We start from the raw sequence: 17,145 nt of genomic DNA on the forward strand, positions 1-17,145 counted from the left end.
AATCCCTGAAATTTGGTGTTCTTGGCACACTCTTGACACTGTGGATTGCAAAATACTGAATTCCTTAACAGTTTGTGAAATGGAATGTCCCATGCGTCTAGCTCCAACTACGATTTCACATTCTAAGTCTTAAATTCTACTGTGTGACCATAAACATGGCGAAAACCTTTTCACACATATCACCCGAGTACAAATAACAGCTCCACCAAAGCACTCCCTTTTTATACCTCATCCACACAATACTAGCACTATCTCTATACATGCATATCACTATTCCATGATTTTTGTCACCTCAGGGTATATGTTCAAAGGCAGACATCAACAGTTGCATTTCTGTACATCATTACGAAAAATATGACTCTTTAGACAGCTTACTACTCAACTTGAACCGAAAGCAGTTTAAATCTGATCCCACTGGCAATCAAATATTTCCAAAACAATGGTAATAATAGTTGTGGACGGCATGCTTATTTTAGGTAAAAATTGGAACCAAATTCTAATTGAAGGTACTTTGCAGTGAATGGTCTTATTCTTTACTTTTGTGAACTACATTTAAGAAAATATTCACTAAACAGACTTTTGAATTTTAGTTCCAAACAAACTATTATGCTGTCATATTTTGTTGTTAGGCTTAGAAACAACAGCACACTAGTTACTTGTCCTCAAAAACAGATAACACAAACACAGATCTCATACATAATCAACAGAAGAAGCCGCCTCACATACTTCCACATGCACAAGTCAAATGCAGCACGTATCTAGGACGACTAGCAAATATATCCCAGTTATGATGTAATATACAAAAGTGTTCTACAGTTAGGAACATAAGGAAACAATGGTAAATGACAAGGTGCACACTAACATACTATTACATTAACATACTAACATAAACATGAGCTCTAAAATTACAAATGCAGCAAGAAGCATCACACACTTAAAAAGATTGCTGTTATTTTGCACAAACAACTGGACAAATATTACGAATACATGTTCAAATGGATGCTGGTTCTTTGTACATTTACTGACTAACACAAAATCTTTAATTCTGCAATGTTAGTATGAACAAAAAACAAATTCAGAGGCTAGAATAAATTAATGTATCTTTCTTTCACACGAGGATCTGTTGTGTAATAATAATAATATAATCACACTTTTAATAAACACAGTATTCTGTAAGAACACCTCTTGCAGTAAATCTGAGCAAAGATCAACAAAAGAATGGTGAAATAAGACACAAATTCTTCACAGTTAACATGTGAAACATGCATGGAGTACAATAAAGGGAGCTGTCATGTCGTCACAAACTTTACACCAACATCCAAATATTTTGACCAAAAATGCCAGCTTGCATCATTTACAGGTGTATTAATCAATTTGATTATAATCTAAAGTGTAAAGGAATCATTTGATTTGTAAGTGGATTCATTCAAATAATGTTTTCTTTTATATACATGAAGTTGCAGAGTTTAATTTTGTTACTGGTTTTATTTCTGTTTTTTGACTTTACACCTCCAATCAAGCCAACTCTCAATGCTCTCTGGATGAACGCTGCGAGAAGGAAATGTCGTAAACTGACCGTACACAGAAAATATATTTTTAACAATGTGGAAAACAGATTGCTACATACAGTAAAGGAGATACATTAAGTTGCTGACCGGCACAATTAAAAGACACTTACATAAAGCTTCGGCCATAGCCTTCTTCAACAAAAGAAAAACACACACCACTCATAGACACAAGCAAGCACACCTCATGCACACATGACCAACCAACTCCAGCATCTAGGACTGGAATGCAACTATAACACAGAATGCAAACAGCAATCTGGAGGGGGCGGGGAAGGGATAGTAGTGTATGGGTGGGGAGAGGGACGAACACTGCCTGGTGCAGTATGCAGCGATCAGAATGCCAACAAGTGCCATTTCAGGAGGTTGTGGGGCAGGAGGTGGGGTTGACGAGGACCATATGAAGCAGACGGGAGAGAAGATCATCTATAAGATCTTGACTCAGGGCCAAGACACCCTATATCATTCCTTCACAACCTCAACACCTTCTCTCTCATTTGCTTCACAAGGTCCTCCTCAACCCAGCATGTCACCTCTCTAAATGCTGACCACCTCCTTTCTGAAGGCTCCATCTGCACCTCTGTCCACATTAAACCCACCAATCACCAACAGTACCTGCATTCCGACAGCTGCCATCCCGTTCACACAGAAAAAGACCTCTGATACAGCCTGGCCACTGCAGTAACAAGAACCCCCATGCTCAGTATGCTGAGTGTCTCACCAAGACCTTCACAGATAGGCACTATCCCCCAGGCCTAGTCTGCAAACATATCTCCCGTGTCATTTCCCATCACACCCCCATCCTCCCATCAGCCCCAAGAAACAGCCACAAAGGAGTGCCCCTTTGTCACCCAGTACCACCCCTGACTGGAACAAATGAACCACATCCTTCACCAGAGCTCTGACTATTTATTATCATGCCCCGAAACGAGGGACATCCTACTCGAGATACGTCCCACTCCTCCGAAAGTGGTGTTCCACCACCCACCCAACCTCCACAACATCCTAGTCCATCCCGATGCCACTCCCAATCCCAACGCCTTGCTACAAGGCTCATACCCCTAAGGAAGACTGACATCCAAGACCAGCCCAATCCACCCACCCAGCACTTCCTATTCCAGTCCTGTCAGAGGTTACCCTACCCCATCAGGGGCCAGGTCACCTGTGAAAGCAGCTCTGTCATTTACCAGCTTTGCTGCAAACAATGCAATACCAACTGGCTGTCCACCAGGATGAACGGCCTCTGCCAAACAGTGGCCAAGAGCAAAGTAGACCAACCTGTGGCACAACATGCAGATGAACGTAACAGACTTCATTTCCATGGCTGCTTCACTATCTGAGCCATCTGGAACCTTCCCACCACCACCACCTTTTCTGATTGCACTGACGGGAGTTATCATTACAACACATTCTCCACTCCTGTTATTATCCCAGCCCCAACCTACGGTAACATATCGTCCCAACAGTTTCCACCCCCTGTCCTAACATCTCCTCCAGGTTCTTGTCTCCCACCCTGTTAATGTGCCACCCTTTGCCAATGCACCTGCCCACTTCTCCCCAATCCTCTCCTTTTTTCCTCACCTCCCTGCAACCCAAGTCTCCTGGCGGAGCACTTGTTGGCATTCTAGTGCACACTCCACCAGACAGTATTCACCTCTCTCCCCATCCAAACACTACTATTCCTTCCCCTTCCTTGTACCCTGCAGATTGCTGCTTGCATCCCACAAGATATTTGGATTCCAGCCCGAGATGCTGGTGTTGGTGGTCATGTGTGCATGAGGTGTGCTTGCTAATGTGTATGAATGGTGTGTGTTTCTCTTTTGCTGATGAAGGCTGTGACCGAAAGCTTTATGCAAGTGTCTTGATTGTGCCTGTCTGCAACGTAGTATTTCTTTTTTACGTTAAGTAGCAATTTGTCTTTTCTAAATTGCTGGTACTCCTATCTGTGGTTTCCACTGTTTGACAATACAAATTTTCAGCATTTTTTGGAATATGACATAGGCGGAAAATCAGTTTCATCAGTCCATATTACGGAAAATACTGGATTTGACATCACATACACATGGTTATTCGAAATGTATTATTAAAAAAAACGTTACACTAATGAGGTGGAAAGTGTCATATTACTGGATCAAATATGCATTTAACACCAGAGGAGGAGGAGGAGGAGATTAGTGTTTAACGTCCCGTCGACAACGAGGTCATTGGAGACGGAGCGCAAGCTCGGGTGAGGGAAGGACAGGGAAGGAAATCGGCCGTGCCCTTTTTAAAGGAATCATCCCGGCACTTGCCTGAAACGATTTAGGGAAATCACGGAAAACCTAAATCAGGATGGCCGGAGACGGGATTGAACCGTCGTCCTCCCGAATGCGAGTCCAGTGTGCTAAACACTGCGCCACCTCGCTCGGTTAACACCAGAAAAATGTTTGAAATTGCCTTCCTGACACTGTGTTATTCACGAAATTTGTCATAACATTTTCTATTTAAAACAACTGTTGCATGCACAAGACAGAAAGTAAGAACAAGAAGTAATTGTAAACAGTAGTTTGCTAATGTTTTGGGGCATGTAACAGGGTAGTACTGACTTCAAAGCAATGTAATGTGCAAATCTGTAGTGCCATCTCCCTTTATTATACCCCAGGGAAGCATTTCTGGAAGTCTAAACGAGCTTATATGTTCAATTTTTCACACAGTATTTCGAAACGGACCTTGCCATAATCAGGGTTGATCTTTAATATACAGGGTGGGCCAAAAAGAACTTCACAACTTTGGAATTATATAGAAATTTAATGAAATAACTTACACAATTAGTACACGTGTCATTTTGTAGCAAACAACCTCAAGATTCACAATAAAGTGTCGTGTTATTTTGGTTCGATGTGACTGTCATTTGTGATGCAGCAAACATCACAATGGTATTCCACACTCACTGCAGCAATTCGGGCATAAATTGTGCGGTAGCAATGTAGATTCCATTTTCCAGGTCTGTTAAATTGTTTGGTAGTGGAGGAACATACACATGGTCTTTAATGAAATCCCAGAGAGAGAAATCCAATGGCATCAAGTCTGAGGAGCAGGTTGGCCATGTGATTGGCCCTTCATGGACAATCCACCAACATGGGAAGCAATTATCGAGAAAACCTTGAACTTCCACTAGGAAATGAGGTTATGCATCATCTTGGCAGTAGTAAACTGTCCCATCTTTGTCATCTTCATCAATCTGTGGAAGTTTAAGCATATCCAGATACATATTACCAGTGATAGTACTCTCCATGAAGAAAGGCAGTAAACTTTCAATTTGCTAAGGGGGCACAAAACACATTATCTTTGTCGCTGTCATGAATGTGTTCTAGGGTTGCATGTGGATTTTTCGCTGCTCCATGAAATACTGACTCATCTCTGAAGATTACTGTGTTCAGGAATGTGCCGTCATCCTCTATCTGATGCAACATTTCCGCACAGAACTCCACATGAGCAATCTTATCTTTATCACTAATGTGCTGTGCCATTGTGAATCTAAATTGTTCCAAGTATAAATGTCTACACAGTACTCATCAAACAGTTTTGTGGAATGCCAGTCTCACGAGACCCACATCCCATTGATTTTTGTAGACTGTGGGCAAAGCTCTTCCTATTCTGTTTAACATATCATCAATATGTCGGCTACCTGGTGATTTATCATGTTGTACTGAACAGCCCGCCTCAACAAAGTTCTCGCGACAGGAGTAAACTGCAGACTCGCTTCGAGGTTCTGTAGCATGTTCGAATTGAAATTTACATCAAACAGTTGCAGAAGAGTTCATTTCTTGAAAACGAAACACAAAGCGAGCAAACTCCACACCAGTGAAAGTAGCCATTTTAACTGTGTGCTACGCTTGCATTCCTAGTGGCAGAATGGGGTACTGATGCACTATATGAATCAAACTTTATGTTGACTGCTACAAAATGACACACTTAGCGATTCCGTAAGTCAACTCAATAAGTTTTGATGTCATTCCAAAGTTGTAATGTCCTTTTTGGTTCACCCTGCATATGCCATCCAGATTCCAGGTAGTATGTGATAGGCTTTCCACTGACATAACACCTTTTATTGGTGAGCTCAACTCTTTATTTAAGAAAAATTGAACTATTAACTTCACTAGCCTTGTGGTAATTTTGCAGATATTCTGTGAAATAACACACACATCTAGTAACAACCTAAACACTCCTAAGGTATCACCTCTTGGTCCAACAGGATTTTTTAAAATCAATGCAGCTGGAAAAAGTTTGCATTACAAACATGTTTCAAATGATGAGCATTATCTGTTTCTGGATTAAGATATTAAATAAAAATTTATGATCACTGCACACGAAAGATTATGGAATTAGAACGGTTACCATGACCAACCAATGGATGATAACCAGCTTTTACAGGGTGACCACATAAAGCTGGCCTAGAAAATAAAAACACTGACCCTGAATTGAGCTTTGTTAATGAATAGGAGAACTGTTTGTCACAGAAAATGCTGAAAACTGTGATTTAACTGCACCAATCAGTTGCTGTCATACGTCTGTGGTGGATTCTGAGCAAATTGGAATCAGGAGTTTTAGATGCTCAGTTTTTCATTTCTTAGATAAGGCTCGGTTCAGCCCGGCAGGGTATGTGACATTAGGACATGCACCATTAGGCATCAGAAATTAGAGACGAAATTACAACTGACTGCGTTCTTGACATTTTTTACATACATATCAGCTGTTGTCCCACCATTCAATAAAGCTTGAATGGCTGCACCCAAGGCTCAGCAATTAGTATGGCAATGCCCTCCACCACAGTGAATACCAATTAATTGTGAAGTTAAAAGCCTTTAGATCTAGCACTACAACTTGATACTATAACATCACGACCACCAAGTGGAATAAATTTCACACTTTTGCTGTTACAATAGAACCCCTTATCGGTCTCGTCAAATTTCATAAGCCCACAATGTTAATTTGCACCTGATTTTGCATCAACATATTTATAATTTCCCGGCAATTTACGCATTACGAAAAAATGTTTGTTGAGAAAATACGATGCTGGCATAATGTTGGCTGTCCAGTAGTGTTTGCTAATATTAAGTGGTTAAGTTTCTTAGAACCAGGGCACTCTATTCAGTGGATTTGAACAGGCAAACAAGTAAAAGTTGTAAAAAATTTGTGCTGCATCTCCCATGCTCTATTTGGCGTGGTGGCTGATGGGAGTAACTAGGTTCGTTCAAATGAAGATATCATGACCAATCACAACCATTTCCAAACTGCCTCTACTGCGCAAATGCAGTTTCGTGATTGTTGTGATCATTGTGACACCTTTGTCGAACCAAATTTAGGGTGTTTCGCCATATGAAGCACAAGTTAGCACCATCATTCATTTTGTGTTGCTCAAATGTTTTTAGTGTAAACACCGTGCCGGTTACATATTGTATTCATTCTGAGCAAAATGTGTTTTGAGAATTTATCCTCGTTCTCAAGTACAGTATTTACATATGTATTTTTTGTGGTGTTACACAAACAAACAATGTGAGTGACAGTTTGTGCGTGCGCGCAGATAATGTGCATTCAGAACATTCAAAAATTTACATCACTAAGTTGTTCCAAAGATTAAGGATGCCATACCGAATTACTACTTTAGCAAGAGCAGGCATTTCCCCCAAGGGGAGTGACTGTTAAAACCAAGTTTTTGAAAATGGCCCTAAGTCGCATTAAGAGCAACTTGTGGCTGTTTTCAAAAACTGAATTCCATACTGACGATTGAGAATACAAGAACATGTTGAAACTGCAAATATATTTACATGAAGTTTCGAGTAAAATAAAGTTTTCTCCTTAAGGAATACCTGTTAAGCTACTACTTAAAATAAAGCTTTTATTTGAAGGTGTTTCCTGTGAGCTTTTCTGACATTTCAAGACAGTATATGAAAAATGGCTTCATCAAAAGCCAGATACTGAAGACCAGTCAAAGTAATGGGCAACAAGAGGTGAAACTATGATACAGAAAGTGGTTACATGTGTGATTCTTGTGGTGTGTTATTCATTCATATTGGCAGATATACTATCTAAATGGAATACAACTACAAATTGAGTAATGTTATTCAAGAAAAACATCTACATCCCACAAAGAAGGAAGTTCCTTTTTATCATGAAACCTACTCATACTTCTCATTGTTGATGTTATTTTTAACTCAAACACCTTTGCTCAGAACTGTTTCCACATCCACTCTATTTACCAGATTTGGCTTCCTGCCATTACTCCTTTCCTCTCAAAGCCAAATAAATTGATGGGTGGATGAAAATTAACTTCCAGTGTTGAGACAAACTGAGGCATACTTATTCTGTACTCCCGGGAAAAAATATTTTATTCTGATCATTAATGTGTAGCAGAGTCATTGGCCTAAAGCATTGATTTACAAGGTGACCATGTAAGATAGTTTAAAAATTCTATTAAATTTTATGTTTTACTTGTCAGATCAAGACCTTTTTGAATGACCTTCAGACTTACTGTAAGAACAACAACTTTTTACTAAATAGGACACAATCACTCACACAGAAGCAACTACTCTGATCCTTGGCTTCATACAGAGTGACAGGTTTGAACCTAAACAAACGTCACTTGTTACAAGTAGAAAAGTAATTATGACTACTACAAACAATTCATTTCGTCTTGCCCAAAGTGGAGGCAGCTGCAACTGCACCCAATGAAACAGAGCTGCTCACTTGTGTTCATAGTCCTGCTTCACAGCAAAGGTGCAAGAGACAACCTTGTTCTCAAGATAGTTCTAGCTGAATGTTAGCAGATGAGTGCACTGAGCTCACATGGCCTCTCAGCACTATGTACTGCATTTCACCATATGAATAACAGCAAGGACTTCTTCCAGCAAGCACATATTATCCTTCCCTCTACACTGGAAATAGCACTTTTTTTTGTTTGAAAGTTCCACCTGTACTCTGATAATTTAATGAACATATTAAAAATGTACCTCAATGTGCAGCAACAAATTCAGCTGAATACACGAAAGCAACTTACTACCAGGTAAAGCACGATAAGGAGCAAGTAATCCCGTGAGGCAGAATTACTTGCTGTTAGAATTATTTTTTCCTGCACTTAAAACAGTACATACAACACATGCACTGATCTTCAAACAAAGACTGAAGACAATGGATGGTCTCCAGGTCCTATGCAATCCGTTATTACAAATTACCATCATTTTGCAATTTAAACAAAATTCACGATGCTAATAAGACACTTTCGTTCCTGCACAGTCTCAACTCTTTCTATTGAGCAACCCTTTTAATTATTTCCACAGCAATTCATATAGTCCAACTCCTGCTCAGTCAGAATATGGTAACACTGACTGCCCACGCCCAAGCTGTGCTTGCCCCATCCCACAACCCCCAGAAATTAAATGGCAGCTTGTGCATAAGGAGAGGAAGGGTATCAGTGTTTAACGTCCCGGTGACAACAAGTTCTTAGAGACAGAGCACAAACTCAGATTAGGGAAGGAAATCGTGCCCTTTCAAAGGAACCATCCTGGCATTTTCCTGAAACGATTTAGGGAAATCATGGAAAACCTAAATCAGGATGGCTGGAGACGTGTGTGAACTGTTGTCCTCCCGAATGAGAGTCCAGTGGGCTAATCACTGCGCCATCTAGCTCAGTACCTTGTGCATAAATGCTAGTCAGGACACTGTCATACTGAATCATAGCCAAGAACGTCAAAATAGCATTTTCTGAAATTATAGTGAATGTAAACACTTCAATAAAATCTACAAACCAACACAAAAATGTAGTTAAAAATGTGGAAAACAACAACAATGTCATAATTTCATATTTGCAAATTATTTGAGGCCAGCATTAGTTTTATTAATTCATTAATTTTTGTAATTACACAACAGCTACAATTGTAATTCATCTGGAGGAGGAAGAAGAAAGAGCTTTCACGCAGTCACTCATTCAGCTACGCATTAGTTCTGTTCTGATCAAGCCTTTCACAAATTATTTTATTTATAGTATTTGTGTTTCTGCTATTACATGTAATAATACAATACATATTTACAGATGTGGCTATGCATTACACTACTTAACTGACCAACTGCCAGTTAAGGGAGCAGGCAATGGATTACATATAGCAGCACAACACACAGCAATCATTACTGTGTATCAGTACATTTCTCATTTCCTATGGCAATAACCAAAAGAACTGACACAGCAATAAAAGAACACATGTGCAAATCTCTCACAGCAGCTGTAACTTGAGTCTAGTGGCATACCTGGTATGAACGGATGATCGCCTGTACAGCCAAGTGGTCATCAATTATCTTTTCATTAACTTGTCCATCAAGAGCAGGCACTGATGCTCCCAAATAAGGAGCAAGACTCGTAATGGGAACCTGGTTCTTCCCTGGAGGAGCTAATGAAGGCGGAGGCTGGTATGCTTGGCCTGGCGCAGCACCCGCTGAGCTGCTTCGGAAAAATGTGTCCCATGACTGAAAATATTAAAGACGCTTCATTTTCGATAATCATTTAGAACAGAGACAAAGATTTTCAACAATAATATCTAATCAAAATAAACATCTCTGTTTCGAAAACAAACAAAAAATAAAACAACGCTAAGGAAAAGAGAGACAGCATTTAATACGTTTTTATGCATGCCAATGCATTGGTGCTTGACCCTGGAGGTATCAGTTTCAAATATTTGTGACACATAGATTTTCAAAGCCAGAATTTCACTACAAGCGGAAAACTGCCAGTGGCAACCACTTACTAATCACTAGACTGTGAACCAATAAAATATAGATGTGTTCATGCCAATGACTGGTTTGAAGACCACAGCAGTATACCCTTTGTTTCGGCCAATTTTTGAACTGATTTATGTAGCCAATTACAAGAGAACTTACGATTTAAAATGGGCCCTGAAGAACGGTGCAACTTCACTTCTCAAATACATATGTAACTGCTAGAACTAAAAGAAGCAACTAACCAAAAATAGTTCTAATACTGACTGAGAATTAAACCATAAACCTTTGAATACACACTCAAGACACTTCTCCACTGAGATATATTGTGGGTCAGTGTTATTAATTATTTCCCAGTTATCAGAAATTTCCTCGCTATATATTCACAACAAATGCACACAAAGCATCTCTAGGGGGCTCTGAGAGGAGTAAAGCTGGCAATGGTAGATCTAAGCTGTGTGCAGAATGTCCAAGGTTCGTGACCTGGTACTCAACAACTGAATACACATGTCATGATAGATCTTTGTACGCAATTGTTCATTTCTAATATGTATGTTGTGCCACACATCCATCATGTGTCAGATTTCCAAACTCTGTTTCAGTATTTCCTGGTGTCTAATAGTCACAGCCTACCACTCATCTCAACTCCTATTAAAAACTGGCCCACAACACTGCACAGACACGGACAGATGTTTATTAAACCCTTAAACTCAACTATGTTACATGCAACAGAGAAGGAAACAAAACATAAACAGTAAATATACAAAGACTGTAGAGCAAGTTGTGCAAGTGGAACTTCTGAGCGTATATAATTCCGCAGTAGCTCTCAACTCAAACATCCGGCAGTGTAAAGTACTTTAGCCACGAGGAATTACAAAATAATAGGAAATTTGAGTATCCCTGAAACACTTGCAGAATAGCAGTGTATTTTGGAAAAAATGAGATGAATGGACACTGTAGCCTAAACCATGCAATGCTTGTCACAAAAATTACCCCGAAAGTATAAAACATTCACTCTAATAATATACAACTTTAAACTAATGGTCAAAATCTAAAACAACATTAATTCCACTCATTATTAAATCAGATAACTTTCCTACAGGAGAGTACACAGAAAGAAGTGGCGTCAAAATAGGTATTAACGAAAAAATTAAAGAAACATCTCAGTCTTACTAAAATAATTACAAAAAAAAAAAAAAAAAAAAAAAAAATAAAGAAGCCGTACAAGAGACAGACAGAATAAACAACATTCTCACAAATGTTCAAAAAACACATTCACCCAAAGACAAATTATTGTGCCATGCATACTCTGCAACACCTCTAACAAAAGCTCCATTAACGACATCAATAACACATTACATAAATGCCCTTTCCCTTCCCCATTTCACAATTTTTATACGAAATTAATGATTAACAACAAAACTGGAGGCTTATATTAAACGTTACCACAAGACTTGCCAACTTCTAGTAACCTCGGCCCCCACCCCAATTTTGCCCATACTACTAATTACAACACCCCCTCCCTTCCCCTATCCCTTACTAAAAAAAGACCCATACTGAATTCTCACAGAGACCCACCTTATAACACACAAAAATCACACACACCGCTTTAAACAAAATTCAAAATTAAATTTAAATATCTCAAACCATGTAGGTACCCTTCCTAACTGATCACAAGTGATTGTGCCAGCAACACTTCATTAACCCACTACTAGTCCTAGGTTTAAGATCTGCTGGGTTCCCACAGTTTAAACTCATTTGATTTTACCCAAACAAGCTGCAAGGTTTCAAAACATCCATTGATTCTTTTTGTCACTGCATACACTCATAACAGAGACTGAAATGTGGAAACTAACGGTTTCCTCTTTCTGAATCTGTGGCAGAAGAAAAGGGGACTAACATGACAAATTCCACTATTAGCAACAGGATCAAGAATGACAATGCCTAATAAATTTTATACTCCATTTATGCAAAACCAACATGTCACAAAATACAAACCAACCACAAAAATCAGATGCCTATGATGGCTCTCACATAACTGGCATCTATATAACAAATACATTGCAGATTACTTGATATTTGACACCACACTTCAAAGTATTCACAGGTGTCTGGATCGTTCACTAGATGTAAAATATGACTAATGGAAGAACAAATTTTAATTAAATGAAATCTGAAAACAAGGCAGAATCTTAATGTAGTCACATAGAACAGGCTACATAGATGTAATTATACAGATCAAACAGAACATCTAGGATGGTCTACAATCTTTTGTGAGTGATATCAGGGACACTAAAAGCTCAAAATCTGATAAATACAGTCTTATACGACAGTAAAAATATTGAAAGATAAAATTAGCTGATGCAGTGCACATCACAGAACAAAATCCACTGAAATTAAGTAATGACCTGTAACAGTGGAGACAGCCATGGGTGAAGATAAAAACACTGACACAAGACAAGAGCTAAGGAACTGTGACATAATTAAATTACTTTAATCCAATATTGAGGCAGACACTTTATGTGATAACACTAGTCACAATTTTTAAAAAGGTTCAGTGTAAATTAATGATAGGAAAACTATCCAGCATGGCCAGTTCATGAGATTAAAGACAGCAGTAGCATGCACACAGACTGATACAGTCTATAGCACGGAGGAGATGCAAGCCTCAAGAAATGACCCCATGGATGACATCAATTACATTAAACCAACAAACTAACTGACTCTTCAAGGGGCTGTGGTTGTTACTAGTGCCTTAGTATTAATAACTTGAAAATGTCAGACCACACAGGAAAACAAGGATTCTAACAATGGAATGAATAAGACAATGACAGCATATTCACTCGCACCACCAAAGTTCAAACAAATGCTGCCTTTCAACAGCCATGCCTGACACTACACTATATTTCAGTTCAATCACCTCAGACTTTTTTAAAAAATAAAAATGCTACTTGCTTGTAACCCAGAACACAATACAAAATATTATCTCCCTACTCAATGGATTGCTGTCTCCACTAGACCTATAAATGTCTACAAAACAAGGCAATCTAAACAACCACCAACAAGAACTAAATGAGATATTGTAAACAGCACACACAACCGACATCTACATTGGAAATATACAAACCATTTTTTTTCCCCCAAATGCCATCCAGGTAACATATAATGTCATACTTCAAAGATAATATGGATTGTTCACCTTGATCCCTACACCCCAATACTGGCTACAAGACAGTCACAAATATGTATTGAGAATATAAGGACACAAACTACAAGTGCATCTGCAGTCAGCTTGTAATTCAGAGATAAAAGAGATGTGCTGGATGTCAATCAAGTTTCCTACCAAATAACACTGGAAAAGCAGTGGCCAGTAGCCTAAATTTGTAACCAAGGCATGGCAGATGAAATTGTAATGTCATACAGCTCAATACAGGTACACTATTCACTATTACTGCCAAGAAGGAAAGCAGTAACTGTATTAAAACCACAGAGTAATTTAAACAAAATAGGGAACTGTGAAATAACCACAAGTAGACCTATCATTAACAAAAGTAAACTATAACTTTCTGCAATATTTCGTGGTTAATGTTATGCAGTGGACCCCCTTGCTTACTTTTTAGCTTATTTATGATATATCCTCAAAATAGTCATTGGAGAGTGGACCCCTATGTAATATGTGTTTCCTGAATTTACCTTACAGTTTTGGTTGTTCTGATGAAAATTGCATTAAATAAGGCAAATTGCAATTACACATAAACTAAACACATTAGTTTACATGAAAGGTCAACCTGTTACTACAACCTTCACTTGGCATTCACTTCTGTTAGCTTCAACCCACAACCAAATTATTCTTTCACTCTAACTTAGACCTTGGGCTATGCTACTGATCACAGCCTGTCACCACACCCAAGACTTCAAACAGGAGATACATCATCACACTTTAGCCCAGTTTGCTATAACATTCAAGAAGTTTCTTTTACTTCACTCACAGGAGAGGTTTACTGAAACAGCCGTGGAGACACTACACAACCATAGGTAATCACTGTGACAGTGGACAATGTGGAAGTGGAGATTAAAGAATGTGAGCTCAGGGTAATGAAAGCTATGCTAATAACTAAAGTGTGCAAGTACCTACAACCAGGAAACAGACTAAAAGCAAATAGTAATATTTGCCAGAAATAAAACAGACAATGCTGCCTTTCTACCAGCACATATGTAACAAGAAGGTTTCCTTGAACTTTGAAGAATAAGACTGATAAACTTATGAAAAAAGATCAATTTTAAATGCTGATCACAAAAAGGCAACAGAGCTTAATTAAATTAAGAAATATAATTTTTATAAGATTAAGAAACTAAGCTGGCTGACAGTTATTCAACATAAAATAGTTTGCAACTATTTCAAATCAATCAATACAATAAGATAACACAATAAAAACAACTAATAGAGGGCTACAGATGCAGGAGTAAAACCCACCAAGTCCATGTGTCACTAAAGATTAGAAGTATCAACAATACTTTCGTCTGAGAAAATCACATACTAGAAAGAACAGCTGTAAGCACATGCGAAGAGAACAGTAATTGTCAAAATGTAATGCTGCCCCCCCCCCCCCCCCATCTTGATTAACAAGACATGAAGCACGAAAATTGCAGGAAATAAAACAGAATGAAATGAGGGTCTCAGATAATGTCAGTACGACTGTGCTGGATGAACTTTAACACAAAATATTCTGAAATACGGGTAGCGTTTCTTAATATAAAATTGTTTCCAGACTACAAGAGAGGTGAATATAGACGGGTAATACAATAAATAAAATCGAACTTCTTTAGTCTGAAAATTAAATGGTATTACTCACCACATGAACACTTTTTGGGTCAGCCAACCAAGCATTGTACATTTCTTCCACATATGCCGACGAACTGCCATTGAGAAAAGGTTCTGCTGCTACAGATGCGCTGTAATTTCGGGTACTGGTAACTGACAGTGAGGTGGTGGCACTTCCTGATCGCAATAACCATGCTGCAAATCGTTCAGGTCCTGCAGCGTGTGGAATTAATGGTGTAAGTGGTAACAGATTTGTTAATACTGATCTTGCACGATGCATCTTGGGTTGCCTGTAACACGCAAAACCGGAGATGTTATGATTTTCGAGTACGGGGAAATAGTAACACAAATTAAAGCGACGCGTTTGGGAAGTTACCCTGCGGGTACCCGAGGGTCTCTAAACCAATTCCTCTACAATAACACGGACGAAAAGCATTAAGCACTACACCCAAGTCAAAAACACAGTATTTTACTAATCAACTGTGATATATAAATAGATGACATTGACTTACGAAAATCTTGATACACTGATTCTTAGCTTACTATTTCACTCTTTACCACAAGTTCTTTATCACTTGTCCATTGCAAAATTTCACACGCACTTCAAAGTAAATGTTGTTATAACAATTGTATTGGCATACTTGTGTTGTTACGATCGATAAAATTGGCGCAACCTCTTGCGCAACTTATAACTTTAGTATATTAGCGAACTGTTACAAAATTGAGGTAAAAAGAACACAAGAGCCTTAGAAAGTGGTTCAGAACTGAAACTTGTCCAAACGTTCTCCCATTACGAATTTTTACCTTAATTTTCCTAGGTGTTATCTCCGCACGAACCTCACCGCAACTCACCACCAGCTACCATTTGTAGCACCTCAGGCTAGGCAACCTAAACAGTGCAGTATTGAGTTGTGTCACTTTTCAACTTTGCATTTGTTTATGGACACAAATTATCAAGTAAAAAGAATAATTTTACTATTGAAAACGGCAAATAAAAACAGGAACAGTTTATAAAATATTACAATAACATAAAGATTCGTAAACTGGTATATTTGTCACAACGGTAAAACTTTGTGCTTGCAATGTTGGTGACGCTGGCTTTGATAATTAGAACTCCACTCTCTGCGTAATTAAGCGTGTTTTAGAAGGTGCGAAAAACGTACAATAGCCTTGTGGCACACAATATAGCTTTCGCCATATAATTAACAGCGTTAAATAAAAAAATATGTTAGGAAAATATGAAGAAAGTCTTCATGTTTAGTATTTTATCTGTCTTCAACAATTGTGCCGGTATTTATCGAAATAATCAGCAACCAGCTGCATAGAAAGAAATTTTATTTCCTTAACCGGTTTCAAGTACTTAGTGCTCTTCTTCAGAAGGCTATAAAGTTTCCTTTATACAACTGGATGCTGATTATTTCTATAGAAATCGTTATAGATACTGTAGTATAGGTTTAAACTCTTCTTTTCTTTTCGCAAAGTGACGTACGGTAACTAACGACAGTTAAAAGTGATTATTACTGCATTACTTAGAAAAGACACGTTTAAAACGAGTGAGTCGTTTCGGTTCCACATGAAACTTAAAGGACATTAGTTGAAAGGCTAAAGTTTTTTTCTGCCCGCATCTCGTGGTCGTGCGGTAGCGTTCTCGCTTCCCACGCCCGGGTTCACGGGTTCGATTCCCGGCGGGGTCAGGGATTTTCTCTGCCTCGTGATGGCTGGGTGTTGTGTGATGTCCTTAGGTTAGTTAGGTTTAAGTAGTTTTAAGTTCTAGGGGACTGATGACCATAGATGTTAAGTCCCATAGTGCTCAGAGCCATTTGAAAGTTCTTTTCTCTCATTACAGATCAGCTGTTTAACTGTGTATGACTGAAGCGACGAAGTTGAATTAATCAGTCACTTACGGGTCAAATCTTGAGGAGAACTTTACATTAGCGAGAACACTATACGTATTTGACGCCGCAGTACTTGTATACCGGTATTTACAGAATACATTAGTAATCCTCAAAATAA

The 17,145-nt window shown here is 38.6% G+C and overlaps 1 protein-coding gene across 5 annotated transcripts in view; it reads right to left on the minus strand.

Moving 5' to 3' along the window:
• Positions 1-16,021, minus strand: part of LOC124711137 (2-oxoglutarate dehydrogenase, mitochondrial-like) — a 142,223-nt gene extending 126,202 nt beyond the window's left edge. For all 5 annotated transcript variants that reach the window (XM_047241033.1, XM_047241031.1, XM_047241032.1 and 2 more), the window contains exons 1-3: positions 15,937-16,021; positions 15,164-15,422; positions 9,846-10,061 (exon numbers count right to left, since the gene is read on the minus strand). In XM_047241033.1, coding sequence (XP_047096989.1) covers positions 9,846-10,061; positions 15,164-15,412 — 465 coding nt within the window. In that variant the 5' untranslated portion in view covers positions 15,413-15,422; positions 15,937-16,021. The remainder of the gene's footprint in view (positions 1-9,845; positions 10,062-15,163; positions 15,423-15,936) is intronic.
• Between the last annotated feature and the right edge of the window lie 1,124 nt (positions 16,022-17,145).

This window comes from Schistocerca piceifrons, chromosome 8 (assembly GCF_021461385.2).
Source record: "Schistocerca piceifrons isolate TAMUIC-IGC-003096 chromosome 8, iqSchPice1.1, whole genome shotgun sequence".
Taxonomy (NCBI): Eukaryota; Metazoa; Arthropoda; class Insecta; order Orthoptera; family Acrididae; genus Schistocerca; species Schistocerca piceifrons.